Raw genomic sequence first — 18,442 nt, forward strand, 5'->3', positions numbered from 1 at the left:
ATGAAATACTGACATCTAGTGGTGAGTCTGTCACACTAAATCATGGGGTCATGGTGGCCACTGTTGCTTGTGCTTATCAACAACATGCCAGCTGCCATTTACTTGCTTCACTGTGGAGACCTGAACCCCCAAGGGGTTTGGCTTGCTGTTGGCTCTCACCCTGGTGGATAGTCCTGAGGGATACAGTGATACACAAGAAGGTGGGTCTGGCAGGTGGGTGGGGTGCTTCACGTTGTGCATCCCAGCAGGATACCCAGCCTTACTCAGCGTGTTCTTAGTTGTTTTAGCCAGCGTTTTAAGTAATTTATTTGTTTGTTTTTTTTTAACTTTGATGTGGGAGTGAACCTGTCACGGCTCCAGAAATGTGGATACTGAGGGCTATGGTTAATAAGTATGTCACACTGTCTTGTGTGTTAGTGCTACTTTTTTTTACTCTTCCTTATGTTATGCTGTGAAGGGACATGGCGTGTCAGGGAGAATCTCTTACATTTGGGAGCTCATCCTATCTTTATGGACGTCTTCTGCTGGTGATGTCCCTACAAACATTCCTACGGAGCTTTGTAAGCTGGCTAAGTTAGTTCGCAAACGGGGAAGGAGAGGTGGAATTCACCGAAGAGTAAAGAATCTCCGCCTTGACAGCAGCTGTAAGTTATTGCCCCTTCCCACGGTCTTGCTGTCAAATGTGCAGTCTATCCGGCACAAAATGGATGAACTTGAAGTGAGCACCAAGTTTCAACCAGAATTAAAGGACAGTTGTCTCCTTGCATTTACGGAAACATGGTTCAGTGAACTGGTTCCGGAGTCGGACGTGGATCAAACTGGGTTTGGAAGCCCTATTCGCTTGGACCTGTCCTCCCAGACTACCGGGAAGAGCCATGGAGGAGGCATATGTTTCTATGTTAACTAAAGATACTGTAAAACCATAACGGTTAGAAAGAGGATATGTACGGCAGATGTGGAGCTGCTGTCTATATCTCTCTCAGCCCCGTTTACTTGCCTCGTGAATTCCAACAACTGTTTTACACTTTGGTGTACACTCTATATGCCCAGACACGTACCGTTCAGATAAGCAATGCAAGGATGCCACCCGCATACAAATGTCAAATGCAAGACTTTCCAACAAATCACATAGCTCTACTGATTCACACCTAGGACCAGGCCCACCCACCTGGGTGTGGGTGGGCATTGCTCTGTGTCATATCAAAACTGTGTTCTGTCTGTCTTGTGTGGTGTGATAAGCCAAGAACAGAATGTATCATGGTGCCTGTTGCCCCAGATGGAGACATGAAGTTATCAAGTGGTCTGAGGACAAGGTCATGGGACATACTGTCCAACCGTGGAGACCTAAGGGCTGCAAGGAGTGGAATTAAGTCTATGGCATCCATCAATCAGTCCACCCAAATTAAACATCCTGTTACAGTCAGCGGTGTGAGTGGGAATGACTTGGCAGATGTTTTTAATTGTTTTTTCTCTTACTGGGAAAAGACTGATTTCCTTCATAATATTTCTGTGTTTAGGGAGTTTCTTGTTAATAATTCTGTCTTTGGGATTGCCCAGGAAACGGTCACATCTTTGCTCAGTAAAGTTGACATGAGGAAGGCTGCAGACCCTGATCAGTGCCGTGTTCACTCATCTTTTTCAGAGGTGTGCTGATAGTGGTGAGATTACCTCTATTTGGAAAACAGCAACTATAATTCCTGTGCCAAAGTCAAACAAACAGGGATTTGAATGATTTCAGACCTGTGGCTTTGAAATCCTTGGTGATGAAAATATTTGAAAAAATCTTGAAAGAGGAGGTCATCTCCTTAACTGAGGGTAAACTTGATCCGCTACAGTTTGTCTGTCAGGCTGAGAAAAGTGTGGATGATGCCAAGCTTTTTATTTTGGAGAACATCTACAGGCACCCGGAAAAGCCAAGCTCTCATGTCAGATTTTTATTTGCTGACTTTTCTTCAGCTTTTAATAAAATACAGCCTCATATTTTAAATTGCCTGGGCAGGTTTTATTGTTTCTCTTAAAATTTTTTTAACAAATAGAGTTCAGTGGGTTTTAGTGAATGGTCACATGTCTAAGCCTTCAGTGTCTAACACTGGTTCTCCTCAGGGCTGTGTCCTCTCTCCCCTGCTTTTTATCCTGTATACAGACAGTTGTAGGGTGGGTCAGGAGAGCAGCTATCTGGTTACATTCTCAGATGATACAGCTCTGATGTCTCTTCTTCAGGGTCCTGAGCCAGCCCATGGGGATACTTTGTCAATGTTTGTTAAATGCTGTGATGACAGCTTCCTTGACCTTAATGTCCAAAATGCAAATGAACTGATAATCGACTTCAGAAGGACTGGCCGGGGTCCTTCACCAGTAGCTAGCATCATCCATGGTGAAGATATACAAATTGTACCTTGGAACTGTGTTTGACTCTGATCTGAAGTTTGTTCAGAACACACAGTCAATAGTTAAACATGGACAATAAAGGATTTACTTGTTGCAGAAGCTAAACTCTTTTAGTGTTTCTGAAGGCATCCTATCTTGTTTTTATCATTCTGTTATTGAAAGTCTTTTAACTTTTTCTTTTATGTGCCGGTTTCATGGATTACCAATAAATAGTGCAGCAGATAACTGAAACAATCTTTCAAATGGTGATACAAGCACCACATTTGGCACAAATACTCCTTAAACATTACTCTTTTGAAAAAGTAGAGTGTCCACTTGAATATTCACTAGGTGGCCAAGTAGGGGTCGATGAAGTATTACACAGGGGTCAAAATTAAAAGATGCTCCAATCATGTTTAAAATTATACCACATTATTTTCTGATCATAAAGATTCCAAAAAAGTATAGTTTGGACTATCTATGATTGAATGTTATGAAGTTATGGGGTAAAAACAGCAAAAATGGTGACAAAGGTCAATTCAGTTTGTACAGGGGGCCAAAGTTAAAGTTGCTCCAATTTTGGTAAAAAGTGATGCAAGTTATTGGTTGACTGAATACGGTTCTAAAAAGGAATAGTTTGCACCATGTGCCATGCTTAGTTATCATGTTACAGGGTTACATATGTCATCTGTCCTAGAATCCAATGGACAATGACATTGTTTGACCTTTACTTTGGACAGTAAACATTCAGCATGTTCAAAACTATTCCATTTATTAATCCTATTAGCTCAACCAATAATTTGCATCACTTTTTACCAAAATTGGAGCAACTTTAACTTTTGACCCCTGTACAAACTGAAACTGACCTTTGTCATCATTTTTGCTGTTTTTACCCCATAACTCCAGAACATTCAGTCATAGATAGTCCAAACTATACAATTTTGGAATCTTTATGATCAGACAAATAATGTGGTATAGTTTTCAATGTGATGGGAGCATCTTTTAATTTTGACCCCTGTGTAATACTTCATCGACCCCTACTTGGCCGCCTATTGAACATTTAAGTGGACACTCTGCTCATTCAAAAGAGTGATGTCTGAGTATTTGTACCAAATTTGGTGCTTGTATCATCATTTGAAAAATTCCTCTGTAAATATTCTCTTATCTGCTGCACTAAAAGGGCCAGAAACTGCCTGAACTGGATTGTAAAAATCTGATCTAAGATTATTGGAGTCCAGCTGAGGGACCTGAGCTCCCTCCCTCTGGGAGAAACATGTGGTCCAGAAAGCCAGAGGAATTATTGATCAGCCTGGACACATTCTGTCCTCTGACTTTTCTCTTATGCTCTCTGGGCGGCGCTATTATTCACTCCCAAGGAAAATAAACACATACTCCAACTCATTTATTCAGCTATCAGGCTGTTAAATGTTGGGAAGTAGGCTGAGGCTGATTGTGACCTGTGCTGAATTTGGAGTCTAAAGAGTGTTTTACCGTCAAACTTATTGCATTTATTATTGCTGATCCTGCTATTCTGTGGGTACTGGCGGGTGAGGGCAGTTGTTGGTATGCTGTTATGGAAGTCTTGTACTCATTTTGTTTGTTCCCTAATTATTTTAAATGGTTTAGTAAAGGGGGTATCTGTGAACTGAATTGCCCCTCTGGGATTAATAAAGTTGTCTGATTCTGAAGTCGGTACAGTGCAAACTCAGCTCCCCATGAGAAATTGGCCCAGGGCTATCTCGGCCCTGAGAACATGGTCCCTATACAATGCCAGTTAAAAAATACTTGATCAGTGGCTGCATCAAATACTGCTTAACATTATCAGTCAGCACAGATCCAGTTACCCAGCTAGAATGTGGAATAAAGGTGAAGAAAAGGTGAAAATGTGCAAAAGAAAATACTAACATTACACACATTAAGTAGCATAACTAAAGTATTAAAATGCTGGGTTACATAATGACACCACACTATAAGTTATGAGTACATTTAAATAAATATATCATCTGCTTTTATTAGGGGCCGCCACAGCAGATCAGTCATTTCCATATAACCCTCAGCATCTTCCTCTGTCACACCAACTGCCTGCACACCCTCCCTCAGCTAGGGATGGGCATTGATAAGATTTTATTGATATCGATCCGATTCATTACAGATTCCCTTATCAGTACCTCGTGTGAATTTTCTGTGTAGTAAAAGTAGACTTCATAGGTTTTCTATGTCAACAACATTTTGAGTCAAAGTAAATAACTATGAAATTGGTCACTGGGTCCTTGATTTTAATATAACCTTTTTTAACCAGGTTACTTCGATTGAGATTGAGACCTCTTTTGCAAGGAAGACCTGGACAGTTATAAAGTTTCTGATTCACCTAACCTGCGTGTCTTTAAATGTGGGAGGAAACCGGAGCACCTGGAGGAAACCCATGCAAACACAGGGAGAACATGCAATCTTCACACAGAAAGGCCACAGGTGGGAAGCAAATCCATGACCTTCTTGTTGTCTGGACTTAAATAAAAATGAATAATATCTGTACATGGTCACTGGATCCTAGATCTCTGGACAAAATACAAATAAACAAAATCTATAGGTTTTGTCCAAAGAATTTCCTTTCAGATATTAATGAGACAAATGTAACTCCATAGCCTCTGAGCTGAGTTCTTGCAGCTGACTGTGCTGCACATCAATGTTGATGTAATTCATAAAGAATGAAGGATGGAAGGGAGGAAAAAATGGTTTTGGTCTGTTGTAATTTGTTGTCTGTTTTACAACGTTTGGAAAGAGGTGTCATTTGATTTAAAACAGCGATTTGCTTTGAAGTTCCTAATTCCGACCGCATTCTATATTTCTAACTGTACTCGGCAGAGAGCCATGCAGTGTTTGGAGCTGTGCAAACGGAATGGAGGATGATTCTCATTTCTTGCCCGCAACAAAACAACAGTCCCAGTTAGTGACTTGAATACGATTGATATCTTTAAATGGCGTTGAGAGGGATTAATGAAGAAATTGTGGACCTGCCGCTTTTGAAAAGCAGCGAAGCAGAGAAAGAACCGGTTTTCGATACCCAACCCTTCCATCAGCACATCCATAACCCTCCTCTTGGGCCTCCCTCTTCTCCTCTTGTCTGGTGGCTCCATCCTCAGCCTCCTTCTCTCTATAAACCCTGCGTCCCTCCTCTGCACATGTCCAAACAGTCTCAATCTCATCTCTCAGGATTTGCCTCCAAACCATCCCACCTGAGGTGTGACTCTGTGTTCATTCCTAATCTTATCCATTCTTATCACACTCAGAGGATCACAATATCTCTGCCTCCTTTCTTTTTGTCAGTGCCACCATCTCTAAGCTGTACAACATTGTTGGTCTCACTACTGTCTTGTAGACTTTCCACTTCACTCTTGCAGATATTCTTTGGTCAGAGATCACTCGTGCCACCTTTCTCGACCCTGCTTGCACTCTCTTCTTCACTTCTCTACCACACTCTACATTACTTTGGACAGTTGACGCCAAGTATTTAAACTCATCTACTTTCACCACTTCTACTCCTTGTAAAGCCTCAGTCCCACCAAATAAGAATCCATGAATAATGAGCCACGCGTGGGTGCGTCAGTGATTATTTGAAGAATGATCCATGTTTTAACCTGTTACGTAGCCTCTATGTGCCTCTCTGTACCTCACATGTGCCAGGTATCAGTCTCTAGTGAGCCACGACCGACCTGTCATTTTAACCCCATCCAGCCTCGAATGGCTCATGTCACCGCATATGATCCACGTCAAACCACATATGATCCATGTAGCGCCATGTAACACAATGTTGATGCACGTTTAGGTATGGGTTTGGTCCAAATCTCCAGCCCTCCCACACCTGGTCCCCGTAAAGTGTGAGTTTTCAGTTCACAGCATCCATTCAAGATGTCACAATTTTTAAACGCAGTCCAAAAATAAACACTCCTGCACAGTTCGGCCGGTGTGCCCCGTGCACCAGGCTGCTGTTCACTTGTGTTCCAGAGTCATTAAATGCACCAGACCAGCTAGAACCAAACCACGGGTTCCTGGACAGTCACCTCTGCGCTTCTTCTCATGGGCTTTATTTCTTCCGTGGCTTATACAGTCAGTTTTGACACCGCGATCCAACTTTTACCGTTTGACCGTTGGGGTTTTTCCGTAATTATTGTATGGCTTTGCCTTACAATATAAAGCGCCTTGGGGCAACTGTTTGTTGTGATTTGGCGCTATATAAATAAAATTGATTTTGATTTGATTTTTAACTTTGTGTTTGTCCGTTATTGACTGCAAAATCACTCTTTTGTGAGCTGGCATTCTGCGTAAATGCTCGTCTTGAGTGCCAGTCATTGCTTCAGTGCGCACACAGCAGAGCTTTTCTGATCCATTAACAAGAAGTTAAATCTATCATAAACATACTTTCACAGCAGCTTATAAAGAAGGAATGAACATGCAACTGTTTTACCAAGCTATTACAATAAAAACATTACAAATACTTACCTTTTAAGCTGTTCCAAATACTTTCTTCACTTCGTGGGACAGGAGGTGGGGAGGGTCCAGATGAAACAGTCTTCTGTGATTCCAGAAGAAATTAGAGGTGTTTTTCAACATCCAAGCTCTGATAGAAAATGATTAATCCGCTACAAAATAATTATTTTATATACAGCATCTGGCACTCAAAGCAGGTGGAACTGTAGTGTGCAAGAGGGCTGAGCCGCTCCAAAATAGCCTGCCCAGCCCTTGTGGCTGCCAGGTGCTCGGATAATGGGCTTTTAACAGCCTTGTCCTCACCACAAACATGCCTCTAAAAACCTTGTTTGTCCTTGTAGTGACCCATACACAAACTGCCCCATGCTGTTGTTGCTAAATTTTGAACTTATTGAAATTAGCGTGAGGCTCAGAGATGAGCCTCGTTATCCGGATATTCTGCCTCTCAGAGCCACTATTCTCCCAAGATTGTGAATACCTCCTCTCATACCAAAAAAACCATGCTGTTCATTATTCACTGTTCATTATTTGGTGGGACAAGGGCCGCACCATTCCACTGGGCTCCCTCTCATTCACACACATGTACTCAGTATTGCTCCTACTGACTTTCATTCCCCTGCTCTCCATAGCATATCTCCACATCTCCAGGCTAGACTCAACCTGCTCTCTACTCTCACTACAGATCACATTGTCATCTGTAGGGATTAAAGCTCTCTGTCGTTAATGGTGGATTTCCGTCATTTGGGCTGCCAAAGACCATATATGACAGAGTTAAACAGTAACACTTGCCCGTTTGACACTGGCGAGTTGAACAGTGCTTTCGGACTCGTGCTTCACACCCGTCACTTCCCCAAAGTAAAGTTAATTTTCAGATGCATTGCAAACAAAATCTGGTGAACAATCAACCTATTTCAGTGATGTTCCTGTGGGAGCATGTGTTTTTCTGATTGACTGTTTTAGGATCAAAGAACCCGATTCTCTAATTGTGCATCTTCTTCCTCACTCATCTGTGTGTGGTGTCTGAGTGAACAGATCCTCTCTCTCAGGTTCATTTGGTGTCAAATTTCTCAAATTTCAGTGGAATGTTGAACAAAGAGAAAAAAGTTTGAAAAGCAGAGTAGTGATTAAAAGAATAAATCCTCCAATGCCCGGAACTGCATGTTCTGTGTGTTGGAGGCGTGGTTTCAACTGAATGCTGCTGCTGCTGCACGGAGAGGAGGATGTTGAGGCGGGGTCATGTTATATGCATCCATTATTGATATGTTTTGAACCTTTCGAACTTTATTTATGACTTGTGCGTCACTTCAGATAACATCAGATATAACAAAATATTACCTTTGCTTCGTATTTAACGTTCTTACCACAGCGTTTTCAGACTTTGAGTGTTAGGACACTTGCATTTTGAACAACAGTGATGTTTTCATCTTGTCCACACAGTAAAGACATAACATTACACTAACTGATGACATCATGAAAAACAAGTTCACGGTCATAGCTTGAGGAAAAAGGACGAGTTCTGAGATTATTTCTCTGACTATGTGAAGAAGCTGAATACACCTAGTCTTACAGCCACTTGACGTACGCTTCAGTTGGGAAACAAATTTTGAAACAAAGTTTTCCAGAAGTCCATGCAATCAACCCAACAGCAGCCAGCAATGTTTCTCACCACAAAGAAGACCACATGTATGCTCTTGAAGTCAGTTCTTTGTAAAAATTGATTCTTGACAAAATATTATTTCCTGAATTTCATGTACTACTCTACTCTTTTCTACTCTTCTATTTTACTCTTCCTTTTAGAGATTTAGATATACCTTAGTATACTGGCATAGTCCCACCTTAGAATTGGAATATAATATATAAGATATACCCTACTGAATTTTCATGTGTTCATGAAGTGATGGATTTCCCTTTCATACTGAGTTTTTGGTTCCCAGTTCAAACCCCACCCCTGCCGCATTTGTCCATGTAGTGTGGAGTTGCGTCAAGAAGGACATGTGGCATAAAACATACCAAATCAACATGCAGATCTATCTTGGATCTGCTGTGGCAACTCCCGAATGAAAAAGAGGGAACACCCGATGGGACTGAGTTTTTTCTGAAACACGGATCATTTGTTTTCCATGTGTTGAGTGCCCACTCACTTAATGTGACCTGATTTTATGGCGAGCAACTTGGAAATGGCTGTGAATGACTTAAAATGACAAATTCCGATCCAGTAGGTTCAGGTGTCGTATTGGCTCAATAATATCTTAGTTCAGTCTGAGCGTTTCATTCTCATTGATACATGATAAAGCAGCACTAAAAATTATTTTACCTCGTATCATCTATAACCTTGTTGTTTAGAATCTACAGAGCTATAAATGACAAACTAATTCTACCATTTAATATCAGCTCAAATAAGTTTAAACGAATATTACTCAATCAGTTTACATGCATTGCTGTGCAGTTTTAAATTTTGCATGTGTCCTCGCTGTGGCCTGACTTATGTCATGAATGGAAAGTTGTAATGGAAATTAGTACAACCCACCACCACCACCGCCATGACCCTCACTCTGTGTAAATATATAAAATATATATGGACTTTTTATTGTATTCATCCTTAAAATTGTGCTCAAAATGCACCATTTGGTCTCCTCATTTTCAAAAGATTTCCCGGGGAGGCCCACTGCACCCCCACCTGTCAGAGGGTAACCCCCTTCCACACCCTCCCCATTGTTGCTGCTCACAGATACAGAGACAGATTCTTTATTGCCATTGTAACAAGTACAACGAAAAGTAAGGTGCAAGACTTTCAGTGCAAATTCAGTTTCTCATCTGTGTGGTCTCCCAGGAAACGGAAGTCCCTGATGCTTTCCAAACTAGCCCCTACAATAATAATGGGCAGAATATCTGTTTGGTTTCTCCTGAAGTTTATGGATAAGCTACTTGGTTTTGGATGTGTTCAGGAGCTGGTTATTTTCTCTACACCACACCGTCAGTTGTTCCACCTCATCCCGGTAGGCGGACTGCTCTCATCCAGTAATACAGCCAATCACTGTGATGTCATCCACATAGTTAATGAAGTTGTTGCTGGTGTGGATAGGGGTACATTCAGAAATGTAGAGTGTGAAGAGCAATGGGCTCAGCACACAGCCTTAAGGGGAACTGGTGCTGAGTGTGAGATATGTGGATATGTGAGGGCCAGTACTGACTCTCTGTGAGTGATCTGACAGTTAGTCCTTAATCCAAAAACATGTGGAATGAGGTAGACCAAGGCTCAGCAGTTTCCTCACAAGGCCATGGGGGAAGGATGACGTTGAATGCTGAAGTATGATCCGTAGTTACCCTGTTGCTCCAAGTGGTGTGGAGGGCAGTGGTCATGGCATCCTCTGTTGGCCTTGTACGTGAATTGGGACTGAAGTGGGGGTTATGAATGACATGACGTGACTTCCCGCCAGTTTTTCAAGACTCTTCATCAACACCGGTTTTTGAGGCTGGTTATGAGGGATTTCTTCGATAGGGGGAACTACGGTAGAGGTCTTCAGGCATGACGGACAGACTGTACCAGGGACCGGTTGAAGGATTTGGTGAAAATTGCAGCAAGCTAGTCTGCACAGTCTGTCAGCACCTGTCTGGGGATGCCATCAGGGCCCGTTACTTTGCATGGGTGACAACCCTCAGTGTGTGCCTCACCTCGTGCTCCCTAACTGAGAAGTTACTCCTGGCGCTGGCGACGACGTGGATGCTCCTGGTGTCACAGTCTCAAAGCGAGCAAAGAAGAGATTTAACTCTTCTGACAATGCAGCGTCATCTTCAGCAGCTCTGATGCCGGGTTTGGAGTTATTGTGGTGCTGGACCTCCATCCATTCCTGCCTGCTGTTGTTGCTGGCCAGTTGGTTGTCGGTCCTCCTCCTGAAATCCTCCCTGGCCTTTCTGATGCCTGTCTTCAGGTTGGCGTGGATTGTGCTGTCTGACAATTTCACCTTTTTTATTTATTTTTTACCTCAACCTGTTTGGAATAAGAGAAAAGGGGCCATTTTAATTTATTTTTTTTTTTCTGTTTGCTAGTGACTTTATTTATCGAGATTCAAAAGAATCAGAATCTAATTTATTGCTAAGTTACTTTGCACCTACAAGGAATTTGATCTGGTGTTATTGGTGCATAAACAATAAGAAAAAGAAAAGGAAAAACACTTATGTAAGAAGTAAGAGTTAAATAAACAATACTATATTCACTGTTAAATATAATGTAGTGGAATGGGACTGTACAACAAAACAGGTGATTGGAATACAGGTCTGGACTACCTTTTAGTGGAGTGATGACCAATCTGTACTTTGTGGTTTGGGGGGGTGGGGGTCTCTGGCACTGGCATAATTTTTTCATCTAGCTGCGGATGGGAAGAAACTGCTTTTGTGTCTTGAGGTTTTGGTCCTGATGGATCTCAGCCACCTGCCAGAGGGGAGGGTGACAAACAGTTTGTGACCTGGGTGGGAGTGATTGGCCACAATCTTCCTTGCTTGCCTCAGTGCACTTGAGGCATACAGGTCCTGTAGGGGTTGGCAGACTGCAGTCAGTCACCTCCTCTTGCATGCTTGATACGCTGCAGTCTGCTCCTGTCCTTAGCAGTGGCAGCAGCATACCAGACAGTGATGGAAGAGGAGATGATGGACTCAATGATGGCAGTGAAGAAGTTCACCATCATTGTTTTTGGCAGGTTCAACTTCCTCCACTGCCCCAAAAAGTACATTCTCTGTTGTGCTCTCTTGGTAAGAAAGCTGACGTTCAGCTCCCACTTGAGGTCCTGGATGATGGTGATCCCCAGGTAATGGAAGGACTCAACATTGACGACTCAGGAGGCACCCAGGGTGATGGAGGCAGCCAGGACTGGGTTCTTTCTGAAGTTAACAACCATCTCCACTGTCTTGAGGTTGTTGAGCTCCAGGTTGTTCTGTCTACACCAGGACACCCCATCAGAGATGAGTCCGGTGAGGGTCGTAGGGTCGTATTCTGCATTTACACATAGGCAGGATGCGCTATGAATATCATAGCGCATCCTGCAACAGCTTGGGACTCCCCCCAAGCTGGCGGCGGCGCAACTACGACTACATGTTGCTGCGACTACCACACACTCACATCACCTCAATTCGGAAAACGGACTGTTTCAAGTTTAGTGCACATAAACAGTGTCAAACGTATATGTGTTGTCTTAATTCTGATGTGTGCCATTATTACGGCAAACAAGTAATAATTGTGGATTAATTGCTGTATCTTGTCTGTTGCAATTTCAGTGTGGACGTAATCTCGTTATTGTTGCACTTGTAATGACAATGACAATAAATCATCATCCATTCATCCATCCATATGCTCATCATTCATGGCACATTCCTAACGTGACTTAATGGATCTGAATAGGGTCCCTAACAGCATGCATCAGTACATGACATACGTGATACTCATGCAGCATGTTTTTGGTTGTCAAAAAAAAAAAAATCTTCCACGAATGTCATGAACAACCCCGATGCCTGGAAAACCCAGTAACAGAGAGCGACAGCATTTGTAGTGTATTCTTGAGGTTCTTGGAGCCCATTCTGTCGCGTGTCGTTACATGAATGGACACGAAAGCTGCCACGAACTGACACAGTTGTCCCGCGATTTCATGTGGCGTCATGTATCACTGTGCCCCACTATGAATCACTGTTTTCTCTCATGTGCGTGCTCATGATTGACATAAACCCTGGTGCACCGCACGCATTTCTTCAGTTCATTTTCCTACCTGCAGTATGCCAAAGAAGCAAAGTGGTGCCTAGTCAGCCAAGTTGTGCCCCAGACCAGGACCTCCATCACATACTCCTGCTGATGTTCCTCAGGGTGCTCTTGCAGTTGTTCCTCCTGCAGTCATTCTTTCTGCAGTTGTTGTTCCTGCTGTGGATCCATCTAGATGTTGTGGAGCAACCTGGAATGACATGCCCATATCATGATGCTTGCACCACCATGCTTCACTGTCTTCACTGTGAAATGTGGCTTGAATTCAGAGTTTGGGGGTCATCTCACAAACTGTCTGCGGCCCTTGGACCCAAAAAGAACAGTTTTACTCTCATCAGTCCACAAAATATTCCTCCATTTCTCTTTCGGCCAGTTGATGTGTTCTTTGGCAAATTGTAACCTCTTCTGCAAGTCTTTTATTTAACAGAGGGACTTTGCGGGGGATTCTTGCAAATAAATTAGCTTCACACAGGCATCTTCTAACTGTCACAGCACTTACAGGTAACTCCAGACTGTCTTTGATCATCCTGGAGCTGATCAATGGGTGAGCCTTTGCCATTCTGGTTATTCTTCTATCCATTTTGATGGTTGTTTTCTGTTTTCTTTCTTTCTTTTTTTTTTTTTGTCCATTTTAAAGCATTGGAGATCATTGTAGATGTACAGCCTATAATTTTTTGCACCTGCGTATAAGTTTTCCCCTTTCAATCAACTTTTTAATTAAACTACGCTGTTCTTCTGAACAATGTCTTGAATGTCCCATTTTCCTCAGGCTTTCAAAGAGAAAAGCATGTTCAACAGGTGCTGGCTTCATTCTTAAATGGTGGATTTGTGAGAATCTACTGAATCTACTGGTATTTTGTTTCCCATGTAACAATAAGAAATATACTCAAAACCTGGATTAATCTTTTTAGTCACATAGCACTGCTGTTATTCTGAACACTACTGTACATGCCACAGATTTATATTTCAGATTCTGACAGTCCAGGAAATCATTGTGTGCACTAAACTGAAGTGTAAACCGCACTCATAAAGCACGGTTCAGTGCAGCACATCTTTGTCTGGTGGATCGTCAAACATCTCAGTTTCTTGTATATTTTTCCACAACAGCAGGTTGTCGTCATTGTTGAGTCCATTGCTGAAGTTCTTTACCAAGAAATCCCCGTTTGTGGTGGTAATTACCAAAGCTGTGAATTGCAATGTCTGTCTGCAGTTCAAAAATGTGTGAAACATGAACACTCTTGATGTACATTTCTGTTAGTGTAATAACTCACTGTAGTCATGTCACACTCAGCAATCTGCAGCTTGATCTTGATCTTTTTTCATTGTCATTCTAAATGTTATCAATTTTACTGGTTCTTTACAGACATGCAGCAGATGTTGCTGATTAAAGAAGAAATTCTTCCTGAACAGCAAAAGTGGAATCTGAGTGTTGACCAGAAGGACATGAAAGAGGAACAAGAGAAACTCTGGATATGTCAGCAGGGACAGCAGATGACTTATCCAGAGACAGAGGCTGAACATGAAGCCAGCAGCTCATCTGGACACACAGCACTGCCAGCTCAAGCTGTTGGAGAGGACTATGGAGGACCACAACCAGCCAGCAACTCGGGTTCAAACAGTCCTTTTCAACCGGATACCAGTGGTAGGAGTTCAGATAGTTCTGAGACAGACACTGATGACAGTCATGATTGGAAACAGACTAGAGGCCTTAGTTCAGGTTTGAACTCTCTAAAAAACAGCAAATGTGGCAACACAAGAACAGAACACAAGGAAAAGCAAGCAAGTGAGAAACCATTTAGTTGCTCCATCCGGAGAAAAAAGAGCACTCTGAACAGAGAAATGACAATTCATAAAGTAGAAAAACCATTTAGTTGTTCTCATTGTGATAAAAGATTTGGACATAAGTGCAATCTGAACAATCACATGAGAATTCATACAGGGGAGAAACCATTTAGTTGTTCTGACTGTGGTAAAAGATTTGGACAGATGGGCACTCTGGACACACACATGAGAACACATACAGGGCAGAAACCATTTGGCTGTTCTGAATGTGGGAAAAGATTTACAGAAAAGACCCACCTGACCATACATACGAGAATTCATACAGGAGAGAAACCATTTAGTTGTCCTGACTGTGGTAAAAAATTTAGACAGAGGAGCAATCTGACCAAACACATAAGAATTCATACAGGGCAGAAACCATTTGGCTGTTCTGAATGTGAGAAAAAATTTGTCTGCAACGGTGACCTGAACATACACATGACCATTCATACAGGCCAGAAACCGTTTTTGTGTTCAGTTTGTGGTAAAAGATTTAGAGATAACGGTACTCTGAGCAAACATATGAGAATTCATACAGGGCAGAAACCATTTGGCTGTTCTGAGTGTGGTAAAAGATTTGTACAGGCAGGTAGTCTGAACAGACACATGAGAATTCATACAGGGCAGAAACCATTTAGCTGTACCGAGTGTGAAAAAAAATTTAGATGCAAGGGCGATCTGAACGCCCACATGAGAATTCATACAGGGCAGAAACCATTTTGCTGTTCTGTGTGTGGTAAAAGATTTAGTCGCAAGGCTGATCTGAATATCCACATGAGAATTCATACAGGGGAGAAACCATTCTGGTGTTCTGAGTGTGGTAAAAGATTTAGAGAAAAGGGCACTCTGAATGCTCACATGAGAATTCATACACGCTAATCTCAAGCACCTCCAGTTCCATTGTCAAGGGGTCGAACAGGACAGGTCCTGGTATGAAGACGTGTCGGTGTAACAAACCAACTAAAAACTTAAGAAATGCTAAGATAGAAAAGTCAAAAAATGATAAGCTACGGTGCATCTGGAAAATATTCACAGCACTTCATTGTTTCCGCATTTTAATGTTAGTTTAATTACAAAATGGATGAAATGCATATTTTTCCAGAAAATTCTTCACGCAATACCCCACAATGACAATGTGAAAGGTTTTTTGTTTTGTTTTTTTGTTTTTTTTTTATAGTGTTTACAGCCTTTGCTATGAAGGTCAAAATTGAACTTGGGTTCATCCTGTTTCCACTGATCATACATGAGATGTTTCTACAACTTAATTGGAGTAATGGGGTATATTCAGTTGATTTGGACATGATTGGAAATGCACACACCTGTGTACATATAAGGTCCTAGAGTTGACAGTGCATGTCAGAACACAAGCATGAAGTTAAAGGAATTGTCTGTAGTCTTCAGAGATGAGATTGTCTTGAGGCACAGATCTGGGACAACTGTTTCAGTAGGATAATGACCCTAAGCACACAGCCAAGATATCAAAGGAATGGCTTCAGGACAACTCTGAATGTCCTTGAGTGGCCCAGCCAGAGCACAGACCTAAGTCCAATTGAATGTCTCTGGAGAGATCTGAAAATGTCTGTGCAACGATGCTCCCCAGCCTGATGGAGTTTTGAGAGGTGCTGCAAAGAAGAATGGGCAAAACTGCTCAAAGGTAGGTGCGCAAAGCTTGTGGCAGCATATTCAAGAAGACTTGAGACTGTAATTGCTGCCAAAAGTGAATCAAGTAAGTATCGAGCAAAGGGTGTGAATATTTATGTACGTTTTTATTATTATTTTTAATAAATTTGCAAAAATTAAAAAACTTTTTTACATGTCATTATGGGGTGATGTGTGTCAAATTTTGAGGAAAAAAAATGAAGCAAGCCCTCAGATACAATGCCAGCAATGTTAAGGTGCAACTATAGACCCCCGTTCTAGGGCTCATTGCACCGATTCCAAGAAAAAAAAAATTGGTTTGAATGTGTGTTGTAAGTTTAATAATTCCCACTTGCCATTACCAGCAGTTCAGGCATTTCTGAGTTAGGTTTGGCAGCAGGAGGTCCATTTATTGTTACAGATCCCTCTGTGGGATTGTTGTGGCTTATTACTGCATTTTTGTCTCCTAAGTCTGCATTTACCCTGGCTAGGAGAGGTCTGTATGTAAAACTAGTTAAATTGTAAGATCTAAACTGAGTTTAAGTGCACATAAAGATTGCAATGTGTATTATATGCTAAGTGCACATGAATAGAGTTGTTCTGTGTTGATCTGTACTCTTGTAAATGGAAATGTTAGAGCTATAGTTTGCTAACCATGTGCTTTTGTGGTGTACGGTGTATCTGGAAAGTATTCACAGCACTTTACGTTTTCCACATTTTATGTTACTGCCTTATTCCATAATGGATGAAATTCTTTTTTTTTCCCCTCAAAATTCTACTCGCAACACCCCATAATGACATGAAAAAGGTTTGTTTTTTAATTTTTGCAAATTTATTAAAAATAAAAGACTAAGAAATCCCATGTACATAAGTGTTCACACCCTTTGCTCAATACTTTGTTGATGCACCTTTGGCAGCAATTACAGCCTCAAGTCTTATTGAATATGATGCCACAAGCTTGGTGCACCTACAATGAGGCAAATAAGTATTTGATATGCTGTCAATTTTGCAAGTTTTCCCACCTACAAAGAATGGAGAGATCTGTAATTTTGAAGTGTACCTACAAGAAAAATTACAGACCTCTCCAATCTTTGTAGGTGGGAAAACTTGCAAAATTGACAGTGGATCAAATACGTATTTGCCTCACTGTACGTATGATTTCTTAGGGTTTTTTTATATTTTATTTTTAATAAATTTCCAAAAAATCTCAATCTTTTTTCACATTGTCGTTGAGGGGTATTGTGTATAGAATTTTTAAGAAAAAATAAATTTCATCCATTTTGGACTAAGACTGTAACAAAATGTGGAAAAAGTGAAGTGCTGTGAATACTTTCCAGATGCACCGTATGATCGTGTCTCCATTTCATCTTTGCATGAAAAGTTTGTCTTTTTCTTGTTAGGCTGATTACCATGGTAAAGACTGAAAATGTTTTGCTCTCTGTTGGATGTTGTTCAGGTGTGTTCTACCATTTCCACATTAAGCCAGTAGTTTGTCCAGTTTGTCCATATTTTCTTTTTCTTTGTTATAGGACATGGCACTGGATAGTTCAGATAAGAGCCCATGTTTTCTCTTGCATGCATTTCTTGTGTTAAAATGATTACTACACAGGCCTAATGTGACGCTTACTTTTCATGGCAATTATTTTGCATTTTATTTTCTGATTCTTGAAATACTGTCAGTATACCAAGTCTGTATTTACCCCAGCTGGCAGAAGCTGGTTATCACAGTGAAGATTAAAAATCTTTTGCTCTGTATTTGATGATGTTACGAATAAATGGCTTGATGCCGAACCTGTTATCAGTGTGCTTCTTTAACACAGCATAGAGTACACAAATGCTTCACGTGGAAAAAGATTTCAAGCAAAAAAGAAAAAGCAGCATGATGATGAAAGTATGACTGTTTCTCTCCTACATTATTTCTCATACAGGCGAGAAACCATTTGGCTGTAGAGAATGTAAAATAGAACTTAAAATTGACAAAAACATTGACGGTCCAAAAAACAAAAAACTGCAAAGTAAATTTCATCCAGCACAAATGAATGACAGGAGCTGTAATCCAATTCAAAAACGTGAAAAAAAAAATTATTTAAAAAAACACTGAGTGTTAAAGTGTCTGACACAGCTTTGTGCTGCTTGCAGAATAGAGCTACTGTATACAAGTTTTTGAACATAGCAGCAAACTATATCCATTCAATATTTATGTTTTTGACATTTCAAACAACACGAAATACGAAATTTGCATCATTTTAAGTTTGGTTAAGTTGAGACTCTTACAATAGATATAAAAAACTATTGTACGAGGTCTATTAGAAAAGTATCCGACCTTATTTTTTTCAAAAACCGTATGGATTTGAATCACGTGATTGCGTCAGACAAGCTTGTTTTTCC

The 18,442-nt window shown here is 41.2% G+C and overlaps 1 protein-coding gene across 1 annotated transcript; it reads left to right on the forward strand.

The window, feature by feature from the left end:
* The first annotated feature begins 4,806 nt into the window (after nt 1-4,806).
* Nucleotides 4,807-15,611, forward strand: LOC117504473 (zinc finger protein OZF-like). Its single transcript, XM_034163942.1, has 2 exons — nt 4,807-4,836; nt 13,959-15,611. The coding sequence occupies exons 1-2, from the start codon at nt 4,809-4,811 to the stop codon at nt 15,293-15,295; spliced, it is 1,365 nt and encodes a 454-aa protein (XP_034019833.1). The 5' UTR covers nt 4,807-4,808; the 3' UTR covers nt 15,296-15,611.
* Nucleotides 15,612-18,442: the final 2,831 nt, after the last annotated feature.

This window comes from Thalassophryne amazonica, chromosome 22, assembly GCF_902500255.1.
Source record: "Thalassophryne amazonica chromosome 22, fThaAma1.1, whole genome shotgun sequence".
NCBI lineage: Eukaryota > Metazoa > Chordata > Actinopteri > Batrachoidiformes > Batrachoididae > Thalassophryne > Thalassophryne amazonica.

Coding starts and splice junctions, on each gene's coding strand:
- LOC117504473 (XM_034163942.1), top strand. CDS start 4,809: ATGCAATCTTCACACAGAAAGGCCACAG. Junction 4,837..13,958: donor TTCACACAGAAAGGCCACAG/GTGGGAAGCAAA, acceptor GGTTCTTTACAG/ACATGCAGCAGATGTTGCTG.